General features: G+C 44.3%; 1 protein-coding gene across 6 annotated transcripts in view; it reads left to right on the top strand.

Moving 5' to 3' along the window:
- Positions 1-25,020, top strand: part of CRYM (crystallin mu) — a 72,364-nt gene that overhangs the window by 40,227 nt on the left and 7,117 nt on the right. For 5 of the 6 annotated variants that reach the window (XM_044303542.1, XM_044303541.1, XM_044303543.1 and 2 more), the window contains 5 exons: positions 3,323-3,385; positions 6,059-6,160; positions 10,132-10,315; positions 11,576-11,697; positions 14,464-14,548. In XM_044303542.1, coding sequence (XP_044159477.1) covers positions 3,323-3,385; positions 6,059-6,160; positions 10,132-10,315; positions 11,576-11,697; positions 14,464-14,548 — 556 coding nt within the window. The remainder of the gene's footprint in view (positions 1-3,322; positions 3,386-6,058; positions 6,161-10,131; positions 10,316-11,575; positions 11,698-14,463; positions 14,549-25,020) is intronic. The other variant, XM_044303539.1, reaches the window with a different exon arrangement.

Genomic DNA, 25,020 nt, shown 5'->3' with positions numbered 1-25,020 from the left:
AGGATGGAAACCAAACTACAACATGTTGCGGTTTGCTCTCCGGTCTGGGAACACAACTAAACGGAATGCAGTTTGCAGCATTCCTTTCTGTTCAGTTCAGTTTTGCCCACAATGAATGGGGACAAAACTGAAGCGTTCTTTCCGGTATTGAGCCCCTATGACGGAACTCAATACCGGAAAACTTAAACGCTAGTGTGAAAGTAGCCTAACACCCAGCAGTACCTTTACTGCAGACAATTTATTAGTAAACTTCTAGCAGAAATAATACAGGAACGGCACAACATAGAGTCATAAGAATAGAAGCTCCAGAATTGTTATTACAAGGGGGAGTACAAGTAGTTTCTAAAACTGACATTTTAACGTACACATTTTGCACCTACAAGCAGGCACCTATACAACTCGTGAAAACTGCGCTAGGAATAATAGCGAGCGTTTGGTAGTATATAATGCTGCAGCATTGAGATGATGGATATTGAAAAAGCCACCAAGCATTTTATAGACACACCATTACATCTACCAGCTTTCCTTTCTCCATGTCACATTGTGTAAAATAAAAAGCTAATAGATGAAACATATCAAATATTGATTGTATGTCACCTCGGCGAGTCTACAGAAGGGAGCGGTAATTCAGGGGGGAATTATGATGAGAAATCTGACAGCATTTACAGCCAGGTCCATAAATATTGGGACATCAACACAATTCTAACATTTTTGGCTCTATACACCACCACAATGGGTTTGAAATGAAATGAACAAGATGTGCTTTACCTGCAGACTATCAGCTTTAATTTGAGGGTATTTACATCCAAATCAGGTGTTAAGAATTACAACAGTTTGCATATGTGCCTCCCACTTGTTAAGGGACTAAAAGTAATGGGACAGAATAATAATCATAAATCAAACTTTCACTTTTTAATACTTGGTTGCAAATCCTTTGCAGTCAATTACAGCCTGAAGTCTGGAACGCATAGACATCACCAGACGCTGGGTTTCATCCCTGGTGATGCTCTGCCAGGCCTCGACTGCAACTGTCTTCAGTTCCTGCTTGTTCTTGGGGCATTTTCCCTTCAGTTTTGTCTTCAGCAAGTGAAATGCAGCTCAATCAGATTCAGGTCAGGTGAATGACTTGGCCATTGCATAAGATTCTACTTCTTTCCCTTAAAAAAACTCTTTGGTTTCTTTTGCAGTATGCTTTGGGTCATTCTCCATCTGCACTGTGAACCGCCGTCCAATGAGTTCTGAAGCATTTGGCTGAATATGAGCAGATAATATTGCCCGAAACACTTCAGAATTCATCCTGCTGCTTTTGTCAGCAGTCACATCATCAATAAATACAAGAGAACCAGTTCCATTGGCAGCCATACATGCCCACGCCATGACACTACCACCACCATGCTTCACTGATGAGGTGGTATGCTTAGGATCATGAGCAGTTCCTTTCCTTCTCCATACTCTTCTCTTCCCATCACTCTGGTACAAGTTGATCTTGGTCTCATCTGTCCATAGGATGTTGTTCCAGAACTGTGAAGGCTTTTTCAGAAGTCGTTTGGCAAACTCTAATCTGGCCTTCCTGTTTTTGAGGCTCACCAATGGTTTACATCTTGTGGTGAACCCTCTGTATTCACTCTGGTGAAGTCTTCTCTTGATTGTTGACTCTGACACACATACACCTACCTCCTGGAGAGTGTCCTTGATCTGGCCAACTGTTGTGAAGGGTGTTTTCTTCACCAGGGAAAGAATTCTTCGGTCATCCACCACAGTTGTTTTCCGTGGTCTTCCGGGTCTTTTGGTGTTGCTGAGCTCACCGGTGCGTTCCTTTTTTTAAAGAATGTTCCAAACAGTCTTTTTGGCCACGCCTAATGTTTTTGCTATCTCTCTGATAGTTATTTTTTTTTCACCCTAATGATGGCTTGCTTCACTAATAGTGACAGCTCTTTGGATCTCATCTTGAGAGTTGACAGCAACAGATTCCAAGTGCAAATAGCACAGAACTCTGGCCCTTTTATCTGCTCATTGTAATTGGGATAATGATGGAATAAAACACACCGGGCCATAGAACAGCTGAGAAGCCAATTGTCCCATTACTTTTGGTTCCTTAACAAGTGGGAGGCACATATGCAAACTGTTGTAATTCCTACACCGTTCTCCTGATTTGGATGTAAATACCCTCAAATTAAAGCTGACAGTCTGCAGGTAAAGCACATCTTGTTTGTTTCATTTCAAATCCATTGAGGTGGTGTATAGAGCCAAAAATGTTACAATTGTGTCGATGTCCCAATATTTATGGACCTGACTGTACCTGATGTATACTATACCGTAAATATAGTAAATCTTTATGCGCGCTATTGCCTTTCCTATTGTCCCCGTGTCCACTAATCCATTCGTTCTTAAAGGGGTTAGTCCACGACTAGTATGTGACATCATATAGTACATGATAATTTCTGGGGCCTGTTACTGGCCACAATGGCCATGGACCAAGACATTTCCTGTCCTGCAGGGTCCAGAACCAACTGGGGCTGGGGAATGGTGGGATCGGGCAAAGGTGAGTGTAAATATATATTTTTCTAATATGGTTTATATTAGGACCATAGGGATTGTTTTGTACAACACCCCTAAACTTGTGCTGTGGCTGTCCTGTGGCTTAAAGGGGTTTTATGGGATTACCACACTTTATAACAGATCTGCTCATGTAGTTGATTACCTCATTATATCTTTCCCATGCTTTTCCTTTTTCAATTTGGACTCTCCCGACCCATTTTCACCACGTAATCCAATCCCTCTGGTTTGTTTCCATCCTGTATGTAGCACTTCCTGTTGCTGTTTCCAACCAAACCCATGATGCACTTCTCCTTTCTCTGCCACAGCCCCGCCCAGCTAGTTTATAGCTCCTCCCTCCCAGCTAGTTACATAGACACTCCCCTATCATTGCCCCGCCAATGGACGTGACATCACAGGAAATAAAGAGCTGTTTGGACCTGGCCATGTGACCACAGCCCAGGACAGAAGATAGGAGCAATAAAGGTAAAATAAATACATTACAAAATTACAGCGACCTTCATAAATGATTATTTTAAAGGATGCTGATGCAACCCAGAAAACCCCTTTAACCCTTCAGATGCCTGTAGATGTTTGTTTTCAATGACAGTAGTCCTTTAAGTAATTAGAAGTTTGAGTGATATTGGTTTGTAGATTTTAACAGTAGTTTATACATATTTTTTTTCTATTATTACTACTTTAATTTTACTGGCAGCACTGTCGTGTTTTTTTTTGCCACTGCTTACATTTTTCATTTATTCTTTTGATATGTTCTTTTTGGATCCAGGTAATTGATGGCAAAGTCATTACAGATAAAAGAACAGCTGCAGTTTCAGTAATCGCAACAAAGGTGAGAGCACAGGGTTTTATTTCTCCGATTTGTGAAGAATTCCCGAAATCCTAAGGCTAGTTTCACATATGCGGTAAGTATAGTATGCGGTAAGGTATGTGCCTGAACAGCCTGCTGGAGCTCTCTGGTTCCGGCATTGCCAGATGGTACCGGAATGCCTGCCGATACCATTAACTATTATGGGGTCCAGTGGAGATCCGGCCGCTGTCTGTCAAATATGCTGGGTTTTTACTGGCCTCTTCCTAGCATTCCATGCTGGAACAGCCTTCCGGAAGGCTGTACCACATATGTGAAAGTAGCCTAAATTGCATTCCATGGGGTGACACTAAGCTGGCCATACACATTAATGTTTTTTTTTTTAGATTTTTATAGTAATGGTCTGTCCTCAGGATAGGTCATCAATATATGATCGTGGGGGTCCAAGTCCCAGCATTCCTGACGATCACTTGTTTGAAGAGGCCGTGGCGCTCCAGTTGCAGCCTTTTCACAGCTTACCAGGCACAGCGCCGTACATTGTATAGTGGCTGTGCCTGGTATTGCAGTCCAGGCCCATTCACTTGAATGAGATGGAGCTGACCCTAGGCCAGTGATGGTGAACCTTTTAGAGACCAAGTGCCCAAACTCTAACACTAAACCCACTTATTTATCGCAAAGTGCCAACACGGCAATTTAACCTATTATATCCTCAATGTACTATAATAGCCTGCCTACATTCAATGTGCTGCCTGCACTGTTCATAGTGCGCACTGCTCTGATGAATGGCAGTAAAAGTTTAAGGCATTCTGATACACCATAGACTTTTTCCAGGACGTGGGTGCCCACAAAGAGGGCTCTGAGTGCCGCCTCTGGCACCCATGCCATAGGTTCGCCACCACTGCCCTAGGCCATGTGAGTGGTAAATGTGATGTCATTGGCCTAGGAAGAGGCAGGTGCCCTTTTCACACAGCTGATCGACAGGTTTGCCGGGAGTTGTTCCCCCACCAATCTGATATTGATGACCGTTATTGTCTGCCAAACCCAACGATTTCAATTTGACTAATGAGTATAGGAAATTCCCTAATTTTCTTCTATTAGCATATACGCCTGTTTTCCATAATGGAGCAGTCGGCCAGTACAGGAGCGCTGACTGCAGACTACTCGCTGCCATTTACGTGTCTCCGCTCCAGTGTCCAATTTAAAGGGGTATTTTAATGACAGACATTTATATAGAATATGTTATAAATGTCTGATAGTTGGGGGGTCCCAGAGGTTATTTGGAAAAGGTTCATCCCCATCATCTCGACTTGGCTCTAGAGTAGAGTTGAGCGAAGCGAGCTTCGGATGCTTAATCTGAAATCGCTTTGTTGAAAACTTCGGAATAAAACTGTATGGACATCCGTCTCTGTACGGTATTAGAATGTATGGGCTCCGATGAGCTTGACTTCGTTGGATAACTTCGATAATTGATTTTTAAAGTGGAAAACCACTTTAAAACTTGAAAATGAACTCGACTTCGGTTCCAAGGTACTAGTCGCTCAACATTACTCTAGAGCAAGCCAGAACCTGATGCAAAAAGGTGGAGGAATGGAAGAGCTGGTTGTGTTTGATGACTGGTTTCCGAATATCTCATAGACTTATACACCTGTCACCAACCAGTGTCTACAGTTTACCAGGGGTTATGAGGTCCCAAGGTAAGGCTGAAAAGCATAACACATTTCTGACATATCTTATACTGGAGATATCCCATTGGAATACCTCTTTAAGGGAGGGTTCCTAGTATATGCACATATTTCATAAATGAGAGATAGATGCAAATCCCACCTGTGGGAGAACAGGGGTCCTGTGATCCCCATTTGCTGATTCAATAATGTAGCACTCCCCACTGACTGTAGTTAAGAGGTGGCCATGCCATTGAAGTCCTGATAGGTCAGGGTCTTGGAAGGAAGAGTTCTGTGAATAAATGTATATGATTATACCTTTTATATAATTGCATCTGAAGAGTTTTCCATTGTCTTCATAGAAGGTCCATGACTGGTGGCCCTCAATTTGTGTTCTACTGACATTGTAGTTTTTAGCACCACAAATCCATAGGCATATAATAAAATTGAAGGAAGCATCCCCACAATTTTTTTTTTATTCTCTGACCTGTTAGAATCCTACATGATTTAAACTATAGTGTAGGTAATTTTCTTAGCAGTGACTGTATTTGTGAGTTATAACCCCCTTCTGAGCCTCAGCTGTGTCATGTGACCAACACTCTTACATTCCAAATAACATAGCATCTTATGTGTGGACAGGAAGCCAGTTTCTTTATGTATTCCTATAGGAGCCTCAATATCAGTCTCATAGGAATGCATAGACAAGTAACTGACTTCCTGTCCTGTGTCAGTTGGAGATCAGAGTAGTTGGTCACATGACACAGCTGAGGAGCAGAAGGGAGGGTATAACACACAAATACAGTGACTGGTAGGAAGATTACCTTCACTACAGTTTATGTCATGCATCTTTCTAACAGATCAGAGAATAATCATTTTTGTGGGAGTGCTTCTCTAACCTGTTTTTGGGTGGGGGGCAGGACTACATTCGTGGTTTATCAGGTACACTTCTGATTCTGATTCAATTTAAATTAATTTGCTTAATATTTCAATGCATATTCATAAAGGAAGTGATGAGCTTTTGCTGCTTCTGTTCCAGCTCTTGAAACCCTCGCCCGCTGAAGTGCTCTGCATTCTGGGCTCCGGAGCTCAGGCGCTCAGTCATTACCAAGCCTTCACACAACAGTTTCTATTCAAAGAGGTAAATAAGAGCCATCAATATAACGAGAGGAACCGACACACGTGCATTAACTGAGATGAGAATTGCTCGTATTATGCAGAACAATGCATGCTTCATTTCTCTTACAGTCAGGGATTGAGCGGAACAAAGTGCGCAAAGCATACTGTAAAAGCCATTTTAGGTTATTTTCATGACAAAAATACAAATATTGTTTTGAATGAAGCCAAGCGAGGAGTGGGGGATGAAAAGTGTCTTTTATTGAGCAGGAAGCGACTAGCAAAGGCCAAGGGGTTAATGCCCTTATTCAGTTTGGTGGGAGGTCTTGATAGTTTAAAGGGGTTATCCAGCGGTTAATATTGTTGACCTATTCTCAGGATAGGTCATTAATATCTGATCTGTGGGAGTCCAACACCCGGCACCCCCACCGATCAGCTGTTTGAAGAAGAGGCGGAGCTCCACGCGAGTGCCGCTTCCTCTTCATTACACCGCACTTCGTCTCGGAAGTGCAGTATAATAGAAGTACCCGCTCCATTCAATTGTGCTGGTAATTACACTACGTCATCGCTCCACTGGACATGGGACATAGTGCCGTCTCCTCATCTCACAGCTGATCGGTGGGGGTGCCGGGAGCATATGGTGTTTTTATCACTTTTAAACTACATTAAAGGGTTATGAAAAATGTTCAGCATTTTTTAAACCAGCACCTGGATCTGAACAATTTTGTAATTGCATGTAATTAAAAACCTAGTCTTAGCATAGCCACACGGTTATTATATAAAATGTATCTGTATAGCGCCACCTGCTGTTTGTTATTTTCTTTATTTCTCTGTCCACCTGGCTGAAGTGGTCGCACACGCTCAGTTCCATCCTTCTACTGCCACCAGCTGGATCTTCTCTCTCTGAAAGTTACGGGAAGAGAACTGCAGCAGAAAGAATATACCTCCTGAGCTTTGATAGGGAGAGAGCTACAGAACAGAGGACACACCCACTGAGCTTTAATAGGTAGAGACCTTGCAGCAGAAAGGCCTCACTCCATGAACTTTGACAGGGAGAGAGCTGTTGAAGAAAGGACACCCCTCCTGAGATTTGATAGGGAGAGGGCTGCAGAAGAAAGGATATGTCCCCTGAGCTGCAGCAGAAAGGACAAGCCCCCTGAGCTTTCATATGGAGAGAGCAGCAGCAGAAAAGACATGCCCCCTGAGAAAGGACTTGCCCTCTGAGCTGCCAGCCTGAAAAAATCTAGCAGACCAACTGGAGCAATAAATGGAGGGATCCCTGGATCCATGTGAGATATAAAGCTGGTTCTAGCTTTGTTAGAAACAGATTGTCATGTCCTATATGATGTCTGTTTTTCATTGTATTTCATTATTCATGGAATAACCCCTTTAAGAAGGAACGTTGCCACACAGTATACCCATTGCTTTCCACTGCAAATTCACTAATTGACATGTAGGCCTCATGGAAGATAAGCAACATTCCCTGAAATGTAGAGAAGATGATTTTTCATGTTTAGTGATGTCAGTTTTATTACATCCTACATCTGTTTGCTTTTGTCCCAAAGAGCATTCTCATCATCCACATGTGCAGATGCTTTACCTGATAGACTACAACTGGTAATGAGTGCAGAAGCTGACAAACAGCTCTCGGTAAGGCCGTATCCATTTTACTGCCTGCAAATTGCGGATCCACAAAATGTAGATGCTGTCCGCATTTTATTTGCAGACCCTTTGAAAAGCATTTTGTGGACATAGTCTATCTTTTTGCGGAATGGACATAGAGATTCGGAAAGCACACAGACGATCCATGTTTTTTAGCATTCATATGTCCGTTCTGCTAAATGGTAGAACATGTCTTGCACTTGTCCGCTAAATATGGACTGCAGACCTGTTGAAGTAAATTAGTTCACAAAAAATGTGGATGCAACACGGACGGTATGTATATTTCGCAGATCTGCAGTTTTCGGACCGCAAAACGGATACGGTCGTGTGCATGGGGCCGGTGTGACATAACAGTGCTGAAAGATAACTGTCTACCGGTATGGCGAAATTATTAGGGAACTGCCTATAAGCAGTTCCCTTATATATCATTACCTGAATCTCTCCATCTGTAACGGGGATAAATATGATGAGTATAGAGGATGGCAAACACAGATTTTCCTCTTAAGATCTTTTCACCAAACTATAGACCTCTGTTTTTCCGCCATGGGATGTACACCATGTACTGGCATAAAAGATAACAATTGCCTTATGGTGGTTGAATGGGATTAGGCCTCATGCACACGGCCGTTGTTTGGGTCTGCACCCAAGCCGCCGTTTTTGTGGCTCGGATGCGGACCCATTACTTCAATGGGGCCGCAAAAGATGTGGACAGCACTCCGTGTGCTGTCCGCATCCATTGCACTGTTCCGTGGGCCCGCAAAAAAAATATAGCATGTCCTCTTCTTGTCCGTTTTGCGGACAAGAATAGGCATGTCTACAATGGGCCGCCCGTTCCGTTCCGCAAATTGCGGAAGGCACACGGGCAGCTTCCTTTTTTTGCGTAGGTTTGCGGACCGCAAAATACGGCACGGTCGTGTGCATGTAGCCTTATGCTGAGAGTGACCCGCTCCATCCACTACACAATGGACTGAGCTGTGTAGTTCCGGTGCTGGAGCTACAAGGTAAGAGCCCATTCATACTACCGTATTTTTCTTTCCGCAAACATTCTGCAAATTTGCAGATCGATGGGGACCCATTCATTTCAATAGGGCCACACCGTGTGATCTCCTCATCTGCACGTCTGTTGTGCGGCCCTTCAAAAAAGATAGAACCTGCCCTATTCTTGTCCAAAATGCGGAACGCACACAGCTTGTATCTGTTTTTGTGGATTCACAAAAACGGATACAGTCATGTGAATGCACCCTAAGGCCCCTTTCACACCATCGAGTTTTCAGCGCGATGCGAACGCATTGCGCCTGCATGTAATCTGGACCTATTCATTTCAATGGGTTTGTGTACATGAGCGTTGGTTTTTACGCATCACTTGTGCGTTGCGTGAAAATCGCAGCAGGTTCTATATTCTGCGATTTTCACGCAAAGCTGGCCCCATAGACGTGAATGGGGCTGCAAGCAAGTGCAGATGCGATGCCTTTTTTTACGGATGGTTGCTAAGATATGTTGTTTGTAAACATTCAGTTTTTTTTATCACGCGCGTGCAAAACGCATTAAATCGCATTGCACGCGCGATAAATACTGAACGCGATTGCAAACAAAACTGAATAGATTTGCGAAATTGCGCAGTTTTCACTGAACGCATCCGCAACGCATCCGTACCTAATCCGCTCATGCTCGTCTGCAAGGGGCCTAACAGCTGATCGGCAGGTGCATATGCCATAATATCAGCTGGTAGTGACGTGATTGTTTCACTGATACCCCAGGCACAATCCCTTGTAGGGTTATGCCAGCGGAATGTAATGATATCTCCCGCCTAGCGATCTCTTGCTTCATCCTGGAGAAAGTACTTTTAATCAATATGCAAATGAGAAGTTATATGCACCCTGGGTGGCCTAAGTCACTCAGTGCACCCTTGCTCTTTCTGCTTCCTGTGCCAGCCCCTCCCTCTCCTTAATTGAGGGTTCTGCATAGTCATCTCTCCAGGGCCCTGTCAATCAAGAAGGGGGAGGGGCTGGCAAAGGAAGCAGGAGGAACAACGGTGCACAGAGTGGCTTTGGCCCACCCTCAGTGCACTTAACTGCTTATTTGCATAAAGATTAAGTACATTTTTTATTTTATTTTTTTGCAGAATGATGCTGCAGATCACTAGGGATTACATTTATCTGAGCTAGCACTACAAGGCACTGTGCCTGGTAACAGAAGTTCATTATTCTGGATGGATGTTCTCTTCTGTAATGATATAACTGTTTCCCCAGTGGCCCAAAAAAACCTCTTTCATCCCATTGTAAAGCATAATGTTAAAATCGCTGCCTATCAAGATTTTTTTTTACTTATGCGCAGGTTAGGATTTGGAGCCGCACAAGGGAAAACGCTGAACAATTTGCAAAAGCTGTTGAAGGAAATGTTCGTGTTTGTTCTACAGCCCAAGAAGCAGTGACGGACGCCAATGTGATTATCACAGCTACAATGTCTACAGAGCCCATCCTTTTCGGGGATTGGGTCAAGCCGGGTGCACACATTAATGGTACTGTGGTTAATCCTGTATTTATTTTCCATGCAGAAGAGTAGTATTCCTACTGGAAATAGAAAACAAGAGGACAGTTATGTTCTGGAGAGCAGTCAGAGTCAACCTGTCAATTCAGTAGGGGTCATTTACTAAAGATTTTCACGTGCCAATCTTCTTAAAAAATAACAAAAAAACACTGGCAAAAGATGCAACTGATTTATAAAGAGGCTCATCTGTGAGGTCTATGTGCCTGAAACTGAGTCCTACAGCAGCTGACATAGCTTTCAGTTGTAATTTACGCTGGTTTTCTGGCAGTTTTTGTTTATAATTGTATGTTACTAATTTTTGGCTAAAAATCTGTTTTTTAATTGGCCTTAATTAAAAATATTGAGCTATTCTGTCACAAAGAGTTAACAGTTTTTCTAACTGTGTGACTGGTACTTTCACTTTGGTCATTTAATAAACCTTATCTCTAAACTACTGAAAGGTCATAAACACTTATTTAAGCCACATTTTTATCTGTAAGATAAGAACTGAGCTATAATGAGTGTTTATAATGTCAGGGAGCAGAGATAAGGAGCATGTCAGCTCTGTACAGAAATAAGGACTCCATATTTTTAGCAAAGACCAATTAAAAAAATATATTTTAGCTCAAAATGAGTACAATGCAATAATAAAAAACTGCCCCAAAGGTGTACATAACCTTTAAATGTGTCGGGCTCCTGTATCCCCTCCACTTAGCTCCACCTAGGTTTGTAAAAAGTGGTGAGTTTAGAGTCAAGCATAAAAAGGCACCATTTTATTTATTTTTGCGCACAAAAGGTAATTTGCGCCACATTTTGCAACTTTTTACGCCAACTAACTGGCGTAAAGCCTATGTAAATGACGGCTCTATCTGTCTATGAACCCCGCCCATCAGAATTCTGGCTGTAAAAGTCACAAAATAGGGCATTTGTGCCTTTTTTTGGCTTATTTGTGCCAAAATATGCAACTTTTTGAATTTTTACACTACTCTACTCTAGTTTTGAAATGTATATGTGGTTAGCTAGTAGTTTCATTCCAGATTTATCACTGCAACTTTCTAAAAAAGTTGTAAAAAGGCATCTCACTGCAGTAGGGGGGTGAAAAAAAAAAAAAATGAAGAAGCATTTCTAGATAAGTGTTTACAGATGTGCCAAATGTAACAAACAACATGCACCATGCACTAACACAGACTCAAGCAAAACTGACTTTGAAGATTTCCCTCATGATAAATTCCCACCCAATGCTCTATTTCAGCTCTTGGTGCTTGCCGGCCAGACTGGAGAGAACTGGATGATGCTCTTATGAAGAATTGTGTGCTGTATGTGGACACCAAAGAGGCCAGCCAGAAGGAGTCTGGGGATATTGTCTTATCTGGGGTAAGACATTTTTACAAAACTGTTACTAGGGACGGATCTTGGACTAGTCAGTGGCAGAGACACATTAGACAGCTCACAGAAAATGGGGGAGTGTCAGAGCAAGCTGAGATCCTGAGCCTGATAAAACGACTGCTTCTACACAGCTGTTGAAGATTATAGGAACCTCCGGTGTGTCTGTAAGTGTGATCTCCCCTTCCTTATCTGTTCTGTGAGCTCCGGAGCTGAAAACAAACATGGTGGGAAGTAAGGGAAAGGACATCACAGCAGAACAGTGCTGGCAGATTTCACAGAAGAAAGACTTATGAGAGAAATGCATCTAGCAGTGCAGCTGAAACTGGGAATAATATGGCTGAAAAAGATAGTTTTGATTGTACAAAGAAACACAGCCATTATGCAAACTTTGAAACCTCAGGTATGCTTTAAAGGGTTGTCCCCCTTGTTTTCCCCCAAGAAACAGTGTCACTGTTGGCTGTGTTAGACATTGCAGGTATGGACAATAATGGAGTTCTTCCTGTGAAAAAATTAACTTTTTTCTAATCCTGGACAATCCCTTTTTAGAAAAGATGGAGACCAACCAATGAAAGCTACACTGACCATTAAAGGGAACCTGTCACCAGGATTTTGCGCATAGAGCTGGGGACATGGGCTGCTAGATGGCCGCTAGCACATCCGCAATACCCAGTCCCCATAGCTCTGTGTGCTTTTATTGTGTTAAAAAACAGTTTTGATCCATATGCAAATGACCTGATATGAGTCCTGTATCCGGAGATGAGTTAAGCGGAAAGGAGCCCAGCACCGCCCCGCGTCCTCCGAATCTCCTCCTTGCTGGCTGACGTCACAGAGCTGGAGCGCCGAAATCTCGCGATGCGCGAGCTAGCGCATGCGTAGTTCATTCCCTGTGCTGATGCCAGTACAGGGAATGAACATGATGCCGACACTGCGCATGCGCTAGCTCGCGCATCGCGAGATTTCGGCGCTCCAGCTCTGTGACGTCAGCCAGCAAGGAGGAGATTCGGAGGACGCGGGGCGGTGCTGGGCTCCTTTCCGCTTGACTCATCTCCGGATACAGGACTCATATCCGTATGTACTCCGTATGCATTCCGTTTCCGTATTTCCGTTTTTCCGTTCCGTTGAAAGATAGAACATGTCCTATTATTGCCCGCAAATCACGTTCCGTGGATCCATTCAAGTCAATGGGTCCGCAAAAAAAACGGGACACATACGGAAATGCATCTGTATGTCTTCCGTATCCGTTCCATTTTTTCTGAACCATCTATTGAAAATGTTATGGCGAGCCCAATTTTTTCTATGTAATTACTGTATACTGTATATGCCATACGGAAAAACGAAACGGAAACGCAACAGAAACAAAAAAACTGAAAAACGGATCCGTGAAAAACGGACAGCAAAACACTGAAATAGCCATACGGTAGTGTGAAAGAGGCCTTAGAATGTAATGTATGTGATGATATTCTGCCCTATTGCTCCTGAAAATATCACATGTAATTTACAAATTCTTGAAATTCCTTTATTTCCTTTTCATTTATATGGGAAATCCATACTGAAAAGTATAACCTTCTCATATTTAAAATTAAGCATGGCCGTGGTAGAACTACTTTGTATTTGATAACCCCATAGCTAGTAATTGACATGAAGTTTTATTTCATTGCATGTGTTCAGACTTACACCTTCGAGGTCATTAGTATAGTTTTCTGGTAAGGGCTAATTATTGTATAACGAGTATCTTAGCTTATAAATAACCTACAGAGAATTAGGACACATGATTTATAACAATCCGCAGCTCTAAGCTATGGCGTGTAATCCATGTGCAGTATGTAGGGGTAAGATAGAGGGTTTAAAGATTGTTTTTCTAAAGTAGACTAATAATGTAAAGGCTATGGACAAATGGGGGCACATTTAAATTTTTTTAATTGGTCTTTATTAAAAATTAAGTTCAACAGTTTTTCTTCTACAGCTTTCACTTTAAGTGCATTTACAGACTGCCTGGCTCTCAGCCTTACACCCAAGTTCGATCTGTAGCTCTTATCGATGACCTCCTGACAGCTCATAAACTCATTTTAGCTAAATTCTTATCAAACTGAGAAGAATATGACTTAAGCTAGCTTCACACTAGTGCTAAACTGCTCCGACAGACTATTCTAGTATAGGAAAAGCCTGCCGAAGTTCATCACAAGGCCCGTCGGGACACCACCAGGTCCTATTGACTATAATGGGACCCGACGGAGATCCAGCTTGTTTCCAGCATTGTTGCTGAGATTTGTCCAGACAAATACAGCTGCAGAGTTTTTTGCATGGCCGAATCTCGGCACTGATGCCGAAAACAGTCTGGATCCCCACCGGGTCCCATTATAGTCAATGGGCTCTGGCGGGGAAAGGTAGTATCTGGCTATGCCGGGTATGATTAACTTGGACCTTATCAGGATCCAAAAATGTAGCATTAAATGAATGTTTATGAGCTGTTAGGAAATAACAGATAAGGGCTACAGATCAAACCGTCAGAAGTTCGGTGACAGATTGAGTGTGGAGCAGAGACTTTATTCACTTGAAGTGAAAACTTAAATATATAATAATATATAATATTTAAAATATTTAATGAAGACTGGAAAAAAAAATTTTTTTTCCCAAAATGAATAGAATGCAAGTTTTTACAGACTCAAACTCTTGTAGTGACAAAGACTTCCATAGTTTTAATCTTAAAATGTATTTAAAAAAAAAAAAACTTTTTTGCCTTTCTTTGTCATTTAGGCATCCATTTTTGGGGAAATTGGTGAAATCCTGAAAGGAACAAAACCTGCTTTTCCGGATAAGACAACAGTTTTTAAGTCAGTTGGTAAGAAATGTATATTGTAAAAGAAATCCCTAATTGTATAAAATGTCAAGTGCAATAAACGGACCAAATGGTGCGCTTCATATGAATTTGTCACTAATCACTAGGTGTGTTTTTTATTCCACATGGATATATAATATTATTTTTACTAATACTACTTGGTAGCAGTGGTGTTGGGTATTACAAGCTTTTGAAAAAGCTCAGCGAAACGCGCGTCAGGGGTGCGCTCACCAAGGTCCCATGGTTGGTTCCCCTTTATTTTACATATGTGTTTTACATGCCGGTTGTGACTTTTTATGTGCTGGATGCATGTGGCATTTAATTATGTCCGTTGTTGTGGATATGCTATCCATACACTGTGTCCATTAACTCTTATGATTCGGCTGGCATGTTAACACCTGCATTATTGCTTAAGCCCACGTTCCCCTCTGGCCTGTGGATGAGATAATTCAGCTATTCAGCTTACTCAGGCCATCAGGAGACGTGTACTTAGGGGATATATTGATTTTGTGTAACCTTGGTGGGGCGCTGATCCGCAGTGCCGCCACATTACTGCTGTTACTTATTACATTTACTATTGTCTACTTTTTGTCCTTTATGTGACTCACACCATAGTGCTGCCAGACTCGCGGTAGGGCAGAGGCGTAAGTGTGAGACCTCCCTCAGGGAACAGTGCCAAGTTTGACTGGTACCTCTACACCCACTATTAATACCATATGTACTAGTAATTGGGAACCAGGAACCCCATTTTGGTATCGTGGGTTGGACTCTCATTGATACACTTTTTTTAATCATATAATGTTAAAAAATTTAATATTAAAGGAGTTGTGCCATGATTGATGTAAAAATGAAAATCAGACATCATATACTATATGATAATCACTTAAAAAAAAAACTAGAACCAGCTCCGAACCTCACATGGATCGAGAGATCTCCCCATTTACTGCTCCAATTGCACTGCTAGAGTTATCGCAGGCTGGCAGCTCAGGAGCAGTATTCTTTCTCAGGGAGTGTGTCCTTTTTGCTGTAGCTCTGTCCCTGTAATTGTCACAGTATCTAACAGAAGCTATTGCTGGTGGCAGTTGAAGATTCAAACTAAGCACGTGCGACCATCTTAGTGAGGTGGACAAGAACTAAGGAAAAGAACAAGCAGCATGTGTGCAGTGTCCCAGGGGGTCAGTAGTGTATGCTGGGCTTTGTAGTGCAGATTACCCACTAACCTGGGATCCACTGTCGTCTTCAAATCGGGGCGAATGCTGGAACAGGCAGGTAGTTAAAAGTTCGTGACGCCAGTGTCAATTAAACGGTGACACGCCGTGTATGGTATGGTGGAAGAATGAAGCAAGCATAGGGTAGCCAACAAAAACTGGAACTTTACTGAATATCAGCGATAATAATACATAGACGCAGTTGGAAGCGCCGTTCCATGAAAGACAGTTGGTTCTCCATAAGAATACAGGTGGTTCTTGGAATTACAGAATGGCCGGTCTTAGCAATGTTCTTTACAGAGTGTTGATTACAGGAGATGCAGTACAGGCGGCTTGCACACTATTCCTGACTGGTCCTGAAACATGTGACTTTCTCTCCAAGGTCTAATGCCCTATAGCTGGCGTACCCTTGAAGCTGTCCTTATCTAGTACCTCCTCTGTTATCTTGAGTACCTCTTGCTTTATCTGATCGGCCTCTGTGGTATTCTGTGTCTTCAGGCTGATTAGCTATGCCCTTCTGACTTCTATGCATACGGACTCAGGAGGGGAACCCTCTCTGCACTGAGTCTGGAAACTTCTAAAACTTCCTGAGCTAGGCCCTAGCCTATTTATACTGAACTGGGGGCTCCCTCTGCTGGCTGTTATAAGGATTGCCGGTAACCGGCCTGACTGGCTTAAAGGGAACTACACACTCAAATCTAGCAGTGTCGGGTAGCCTACCCGTATGCTGCACACCCCCAGACTTTAACGTGAGTAAGGCCTCGTACTCACACACATGCCTGAACCAACATAAGCTGATGCATAAGTTAAACATGGCATTATAAATATAATAAACAACTATTTCACACAAAAATATAACATTTGCAATAAATGACGCGAGAAAAAGGGGCGTCTTCTTTCTTCTTAGGCACGGCCGCTGACCTGGCACAGCGGACTTAAGGTGAACCAGGTTAGTCTATTTTTCTTGACTGAAGCATAATAAGGAACTACACAGGGTTTCCCCGTGGGTGTAGAACAGGCAAGGGCTCACGTGGAGGAGTCCATTCTTGCGCACAAACATTAAGCAGGCTATTTCCGATAGTAACAACTGTTCGGGAGGAGACACCACCAGTATAGTCAAAGTCTCCTAAATGGACTGGCGGACGTCCCCTGGTCATCCGGGTGGACCTTCTCAACACAGGGGTTTCCTCTTCCCTTAGCACCGAGGTAGAAGAGAGAGGAGCAACAGGAGGATCTCCATCCGTGAGACCTTGGTCAGGAACAACAGGAACAACAGGATCCACTAGAGGGGGAACTGGATCCGGGGCATCCTGAACCGGCTCTTCTGGAAGTAAGGGTACAGTAGGTGCCGGAGCGGGCACCAACAAGTTCAACCATGGTGTCAGAAGCCAATGCATGGGATCAGCGTCATACCTTAGATTTCGGACAGCCTGCATAGGATCCTCGGGCTGTATCGATGACTCTGACACAGGGGGTTCAGATATAGAACTCTCGGCACTGGGTCCTGGTGTCAGGCAGAGCTTTAACCGGTTTCGGTGTACAATTTGGGATCCCCTGCCCTCCCGGGTGATCTCATAAGTGTGAGTTCCAACATTTGGGATTGCAGTGACAACATAAGGACTTTGCTCCCATTTACTGTCCAGTTTACTGGTACGGCGGTTATTTTTTAACCATACCACAGCCCCTATCGTCAGGGGTTCTGCATGGGCTGCTTGGTCATAGTCTCTCTGCTGCCGGTCTCTAGCATAGTCCATACGTTCCTGAACAATAGCTTGGGCCGTATTCAATCGCCTTTGGTGTTCAGCAACCCAGTCGGTATTAGGGAATGGGTTGATGCAATCAGGTACGAGTACATCCAAGGAGTGGTCAGCAGGCAATAACCCTTGGCGCCCAAACATCAAATAAAAGGGGGTATACCCGGTGGAACAGTGTATGGTATGATTGTATGTGAACATGAGCTGTGGCAACAGATTAGGCCAATCTCCCCTGGTTTCAGGAGGCACGGTCCTCAGCATCTCTATCAAGGTCTGATTCATTTTTTCACATAATCCATTACCTTGCGGATGGTAGGCCGTCGTCCGGATCTTCTTACAGTTGTGCAGGCGGCACAGTTCATGGAACAGGTGGGACTCAAAAGCAGGACCTTGATCGGTGAGGATCTTTTCTGGACAACCGTAGGGCAGGAGGAAGTGTTTCCAGAACAGTTCGGCTGTAGTCTTGGCCGTCTGGTCTCTCACAGGCACCGCTACAACAAACTTAGTGAAATGGTCAATAATAGTCATAGCGTACACATACCCTGAGCGACTAGGCTCCAGTTTCACATGGTCGATGGCGACAAGTTCAAGAGGACGAGTACTTACAATGGGTCTCAGTGGTGCCCTCTGATCATGGTGTTTACCTCGTTTCAAGGCACAGGCTACACACTCCCGACACCACTTCTCCATGTCTTCTCTCATGCCCACCCAGTAAAACCGCTGGCGGATATTTGCCTCAGTCTTTTGGACCCCAAAGTGACCGGATTGATTGTGGTACATCTCCAACACCATACCTGCATCTCGTCGGGGTATGAGAATTTGATGCACTCGTTCGTTGGACACTGGGTCTAGGCTTCTCCGTAGCAACAGGCCCTTTTGTATGAAGAGTTGATGGCGCTGTCTCCACAGTTTGATGAGCTCAGGATCTGTACTCTTACGCCGAATCCTCTCAGGGGCTCTGCCACTGGTAATGAAGTCTAACAATTCACCCAGCACTCTACTTTCAGACTGTAGTTTCACCCACTTTTCTTCTTTGAGTTCCGGCCTACTGGAGGGTGAAGGAACTGCAGCTCTGTTACTGGTAGCCCGAGCCTGATCCTGTTGAGCAAATTTATGGTAGAAGGCCGGCATTTCTACATCTTCCCAAGCATCTCGCACATCATCAGGAGCTGTCTCTGTGGGAAGTCTGGATAAAGCATCAGCATTGTCATTAGTACGTCCAGCGCGATATTTTACAGAGAAATCATAGTTGGCGAGACGAGAGGCCCATCTTTGCTCCAAAGCCCCCAATTTAGCTGTATTTAGGTGTGCCAGAGGGTTATTATCAGTGAATGCAATGAATGGGGTAGCGGCTAGGTAATCTTTGAATTTTTCCGTTACTGCCCACACTAATGCCAGGAATTCTAGTTTGAAGGAACTATAATTCTGGTCATTTTTCTCAGCTCCTTTCAGGGAGCGGCTTGCATAAGCTATCACTCTTTCTTTTCCCTCTTGAATCTGGGCTAACACAGCCCCCAGGCCCCGCTTGCTAGCATCAGTATACAGATGGAAGGGCTTGCTGTAGTCGGGATAACCTAACACGGGAGGCTCGGTCAGTTTCTTTTTTAACAACTGGAACGCGATCTCTCTCTCTTCATTCCACTCAATGAGCACTGGAGTTCTAGGACTTTTCTTGGGCTGCCCCCTCAAGAGTTCCTGGATAGGATCGGCTATTTGAGCAAAATGGGGGATGAAACGTCTATAGTAGCCGGCAAAACCAAGGAAACCCCTCACCTCTTTGACGGTAGTGGGTACCGGCCAGTTACGGACAGCCGCTAACTTATCAGGGTCAGGTTGTACGCCCTCTCCGCTTACCACATGCCCCAGGTATTTTACCGCAGGTTTGAGCAGGTGGCATTTAGATGGCTTTACCTTCAGGCCATATTTGACAAGGATTTCAAAGACCTCTGCTAAGTGTTTCAGGTGGTCTTCATATGTTTTTGAGTACACAATGACGTCATCTAGATACAGCAGCACTGTTTCGAAGTTTTTGTGACCCAAACACCGCTCCATTAGTCTCTGGAAAGTTCCTGGGGCATTACATAGCCCGAACGGCATACAATTGAATTCGAACAGGCCCATGGGAGTGGTGAAAGCAGTCTTTTCCCTATCTGCCGGGGCCATGGGTACTTGCCAGTAGCCACTGGTCAAGTCCAATGTGGAGAAATAGGCAGCGGAGCCCAGAGCAGTTAGTGACTCTTCAATGCGGGGCAGTGGGTATGCGTCTTTGTGGGTTATTTGGTTAATTTTTCTATAGTCCACGCAGAAACGGATACCACCATCCTTCTTCTTTACAAGGACCAGGGGTGCCGCCCACGGGCTACGACTGTCCCGGATTACATTAGAGTCTTTCATCTCTTGGATCATTTCTTTTACAGTCTGATAAGAAGTAGGCGGTAAGGGTCTGTATCTCTCCTTGATAGGAGGATGAGAGCCAGTAGGTATGGTGTGTTGTATGGCACTAACCTCTCCATAATCAGCAGCATGTTTACTGAAGGCCTGGTGGTGCTCTTTGACAAGCCGTAGTATCCCTTCTTGTTGATGTTGGGGGGTAGTCTCGTCCCCGACATGTAGCTCTTCCCACCAGGGTACTTGTGACTGGGGCACCGGCGGACATCCGCTGACTGCAGCTGGCGGCTTTTCTGTCACTGGAAGACGGATGATGTCTTGGAAGAACACCTGAGAAAGCTGGGCAACAGGGTAATGCTTAGTAAGCGCAACAGGATGATCACTCAGGTTAATCAGACGGACAGGTACTTTACCTTGGGAGACGTTCACCAGGCACTTGGCAGCTCTCACATAAGGGTAGTTCTCCATCTGGATTGGTTCCACCAGGGCTGGATAATCTTGGCCTTGGACTCCCAGGACAGCACGACACCATAAGAGAGTTTGGGAATTAGGAGGCAAAGTCACAGGCTTATTATCACGAATCTTGGCAGTACAAATTTCTCCTTTCCCGTTAGCAAACCTCTGCTGGGCACTTAACACAGTGATAGTCTTTTGAATCACCCTCTTGGATGCAGAGGAAGCAGTGGGCAGAGTCTGATGTAATACGGCAAGTATTTCAGCATAACAGTTTTTGAAGACATTGGTGCCTAGAATGACAGGATGTCCTCCTCTGTCGCCGGCCTGTACTACTATCACCCCCTGTTGAGGCAAGGTTACTTCTCCCACCTGCAGGGTGGGTTCCCAGTATCCATGGATCTTTACCGGTTTGCCATTGCTGGCGATAATCTCTACCCAGGATTCAGGCGGCTGGGTTAATTGGTTGGTGTCCCAGAATCTTTCAAAGGCGGGCAGCTGAATAGTAGTGACCTGAGACCCAGTATCTAATAGGGCTTCAAAGGGGACCCCGTTAATCTCCACATTGATTTTAGGATGGGATCCTACATACCGTGGCATCCAATTTGGATCTTTTGGACCTAGTGTTCTACCTCCCGAGGGGTGGTCCTCAGCCTCAGGGGTTGCCCGTTTAACTGCCAGCAAGTGGATTCTGTGTGTCCCATCTTTTTGCAGTATGTACACACGGGCCGCTGGCGACCCCTATTGCACCTCCCAGGATCCCTGGGGTGAGTCTCTTGGTATGGAGGTGGGAACGGCTTAGAGGGTGACAGGAACTCCTCTTCTGACATCATAGGTTTTTCACATTCCTCCATTTTTCTGCACACTCTCTCTAGGCTTTTAGTGAGGTGATTTACTTGCTCTGTCAGCATGGCGATAGTATCGGTAGCTGTAGCTTGAACAGCTTGACCGGCCTCAGCTCGGTTAATGGTAAACGGTTTTGACCTGCAGGCTGATAACTCAGGTGGGGTGCTCAACTCTGTAGATACTGCTGACCCCAGAATTTTTATAGCCAGTTCTTTAAAGTCCAGAAAGGTACTGTTAGGGTGTTGGGCGGACAGCATCTTTAATTGGGTCCTTATTTGCTCACTAGCCACTCCGGTAATAAATTGTTCCCTCAGGGTCTGATCCTGGTTATCAGCTTCCTTGGGATCTATCTGAATTACAGCCCCCAAAGCCTCCTGAAGTGATAGGGCATAGTCACGGAGGGACTCACCGGGCTTCTGTTTCTTGCCAAAGAAGTGCATCTTTATCTCTGAGGCAGTCCTCGTTTCAAAAGTGGCCCTGAGGCGGGTGAATATCTGCTCTAGAGTACTCCGTTCCGCCGCAGGCCAGGATAATACCTCTCTGCGGGCAGCCCCCTCCAGTTGCGCTAGCAAGATTTCCATTTGCTGATCGGCATTTATGGGGTACAGTTTGAATAAGGCCAGCAACTTTTCTTTAAAGTCTCTTAGGGTATGGGCCTCTCCGTTATAGCGGGGAAACCATGGGGCCCCAAAATAGTAAGGCATGGTAAAGGGCATCATGCTGGGGGCTATAGGATGATTAGGAGCCGCAAGCTCTCCCGGGTCCGGCCGCTCGGCAACTCCCGGATCTGACATGTTAACTTATTACGAGGTGGCCGCTGGTGACTAAAGGGGCCGGAACAATCCCCTTCCCTCCGGATACAAGTTCTTACCGGTATCGCCGGGTTCGGGCAGGGCAAATCTCGTGAGACTCCGGACGTCCTGTGTACGCGGTGACGTTGCTGACGCAGGAAAAGCAGGGCCGCGGCGGTGCGATGATGAAGAGGGGCGGGATTCTCTGTGTCTTTGAAGGGATCCGCCCACGGAGGTCCTCAGCAGCGCGGGAAACTTTACTCCAGGCGGCCGGTGGCCATCTTGATCACGATTCCCTGACAGCAAGCAGGGTGTTGCAAAGTCCAATAAATCACAGTCCACAAATACGATTTTTCTCTCTGGGGGTAGCGCAACACAGTACAGCGCATCCGATTCCTCCCAGGCACATTTGTAATCCACAGATTTGGAAATAAAGGATACAGTCTTTGCAATACGGTGGTGGAATAGTTAAAGCACACAGTTCACACTTCTCTGCACTTCAGAAGTATGCGGATCCTGTTCGTGACGCCAAAAAGAGCGATGCAGTGTCCCAGGGGGTCAGTAGTGTATGCTGGGCTTTGTAGTGCAGATTACCCACTAACCTGGGATCCACTGTCATCTTCAAATCGGGGCGAATGCTGGAACAGGCAGGTAGTTAAAAGTTCGTGACGCCAGTGTCAATTAAACGGTGACACGCCGTGTATGGTATGGTGGAAGAATGAAGCAAGCATAGGGTAGCCAACAAAAACTGGAACTTTACTGAATATCAGCGATAATAATACATAGACGCAGTTGGAAGCGCCGTTCCATGAAAGACAGTTGGTTCTCCATAAGAATACAGGTGGTTCTTGGAATTACAGAATGGCCGGTCTTAGCAATGTTCTTTACAGAGTGTTGATTACAGGAGATGCAGTACAGGCGGCTTGCACACTATTCCTGACTGGTCCTGAAACATGTGACTTTCTCTCCAAGGTCTAATGCCCTATAGCTGGCGTACCCTTGAAGCTGTCCTTATCTAGTACCTCCTCTGTTATCTTGAGTACCTCTTGCTTTATCTGATCGGCCTCTGTGGTATTCTGTGTCTTCAGGCTGATTAGCTATGCCCTTCTGACTTCTATGCATACGGACTCAGGAGGGGAACCCTCTCTGCACTGAGTCTGGAAACTTCTAAAACTTCCTGAGCTAGGCCCTAGCCTATTTATACTGAACTGGGGGCTCCCTCTGCTGGCTGTTATAAGGATTGCCGGTAACCGACCTGACTGGCTTAAAGGGAACTACACACTCAAATCTAGCAGTGTCGGGTAGCCTACCCGTATGCTGCATGTGCATTTTAGTGAATAGCTCAGTGGGTATGCAACATTTTTAATTACATGGAATTACAAAAGTATTCAGATCCAGGTGCTGGTTTAAAAAATATGTAGAATGTTTTTTTGTGGCACAACTCCTTTAAGAAAACAGATTGGTGGTGCTCATGACTAACAATTAGACATTCTCTGTACAGATAAATTCTATATTTGTTCAAGCCTTGGTCTTTTCCTGGAAAATTGTACTCGCCGCTCTCTTGTGTCAGGGTGACCTATGTAATTCTAAGTTTGCAAGGTCAACCCATGGTATTGAAGCTAAAAGGTGCATTAAGCTATGCATCTTAGTAAATATAAATTCTCGATAAATTGCCATGGCAGCATCTAAGAGCCTACATAGTCCTCTTTAATTTGTCAGCAGTGGCCATCAAAGAAGTTAGATAACGCTTTTACATAATGCGGTCTGCCGTAACAGTCTGTCAGATTCTGCTTTCAAACATATTGTACATTAGCAACCCTTGAAATATACATAAATGACATATCCATCTATTATAGTACTGAAACAATTAAGGCTACTTTCACACTTGCGTTTGAGGATTCTGGCAGGCAGTTTCGTTGCCAGAACTGCCTGCCGGATCTGGAAATCCGTATGCAAACGGATAGCATTTGTTTCCGGATCCGGATGCGGATCTGTCTGACAAATGTATTGAAATACCTTATCCGTATCGCCGGTGTCATCCGGAAAAACGGATCCGGTATTTATTTATTTTTCTCACAGATTTAAAGGTCTGCAGAATGCATTAAGATAAAACTGAAGTGTTTTTTCCCGGTACTGAGCCCCTGTGATTGAACTCAATACCGGAAAACTTTAACACTAGTGTGAAAGTACCCTTAGATCAGGCATGTCCAAACTGCCGCCCTCCAGCTGTTGCAAAACTACAACTCCCAGCATGCCTGGATAGCTTACAGCTATTAGGGCATGCTGGGAGTTGTAGTTTTGCAACAGCTGGAGGGCCGCAGTTTGGACATGCCTGCCTTAGATGGTAGAAAGAATAGTGCATTGAACCATGGCTGGTAATGTATTGGGCAGTAATGAATTTCTGGGCAGCTATGTCATTTTATGACTGGACCCTGAAGTAATAGAAATAAAAGTGTATGGAATGGTATGGTATGGATGGTGTTCTCTTTTCTTAAAGGGATTTTTCCATGATTAATGTAAAAAATGAAAGTCAGTCATCGTATACCACATGGCACTCTCTTTCATTTTGAAGTTTTCCATATGGGATAAATATTTTTTATATTTTAATAGTATGGGCGTTTTCGCATTCAGCGATGCCCATGAAGTGTATTTTTATTTGTGTATTTTTATTTATTTTATTTTTTTCATTTTGGGGAAAGGGGGGTGATTTAAAAAAAATATCTTATTTTTTTAAAAACATTTTTTTCAAACATTTTTTTCATAGTTCCCATAGCATTGGAGTGTATGACACTAATAAGAACTAATGTGTGGTAGCTTCAGTTAATTCTGGAGGACTGAAACTGCCGTACAATGCATTTGGCTCCCCCGATCTCCACTGGGGTGAGCTGGAGTACATGTTTTTGGTGCATTCAGATGTCGTGGTCATGTTTGACCACGGCATCTGAAGTGTAAGTAATGCCGGTCGTGGACATTTGTCAGTTACTGACAATAGCCGTAAGTGTCTGCTGTTTTAAAACCGCTATGGTGCCCACCAT

The sequence above is a fragment of the Bufo gargarizans genome, chromosome 8 (genome assembly GCF_014858855.1).
Source record: "Bufo gargarizans isolate SCDJY-AF-19 chromosome 8, ASM1485885v1, whole genome shotgun sequence".
NCBI classification, from domain to species: Eukaryota; Metazoa; Chordata; class Amphibia; order Anura; family Bufonidae; genus Bufo; species Bufo gargarizans.
This window is presented reverse-complemented; position numbering and strand designations above follow the sequence as displayed.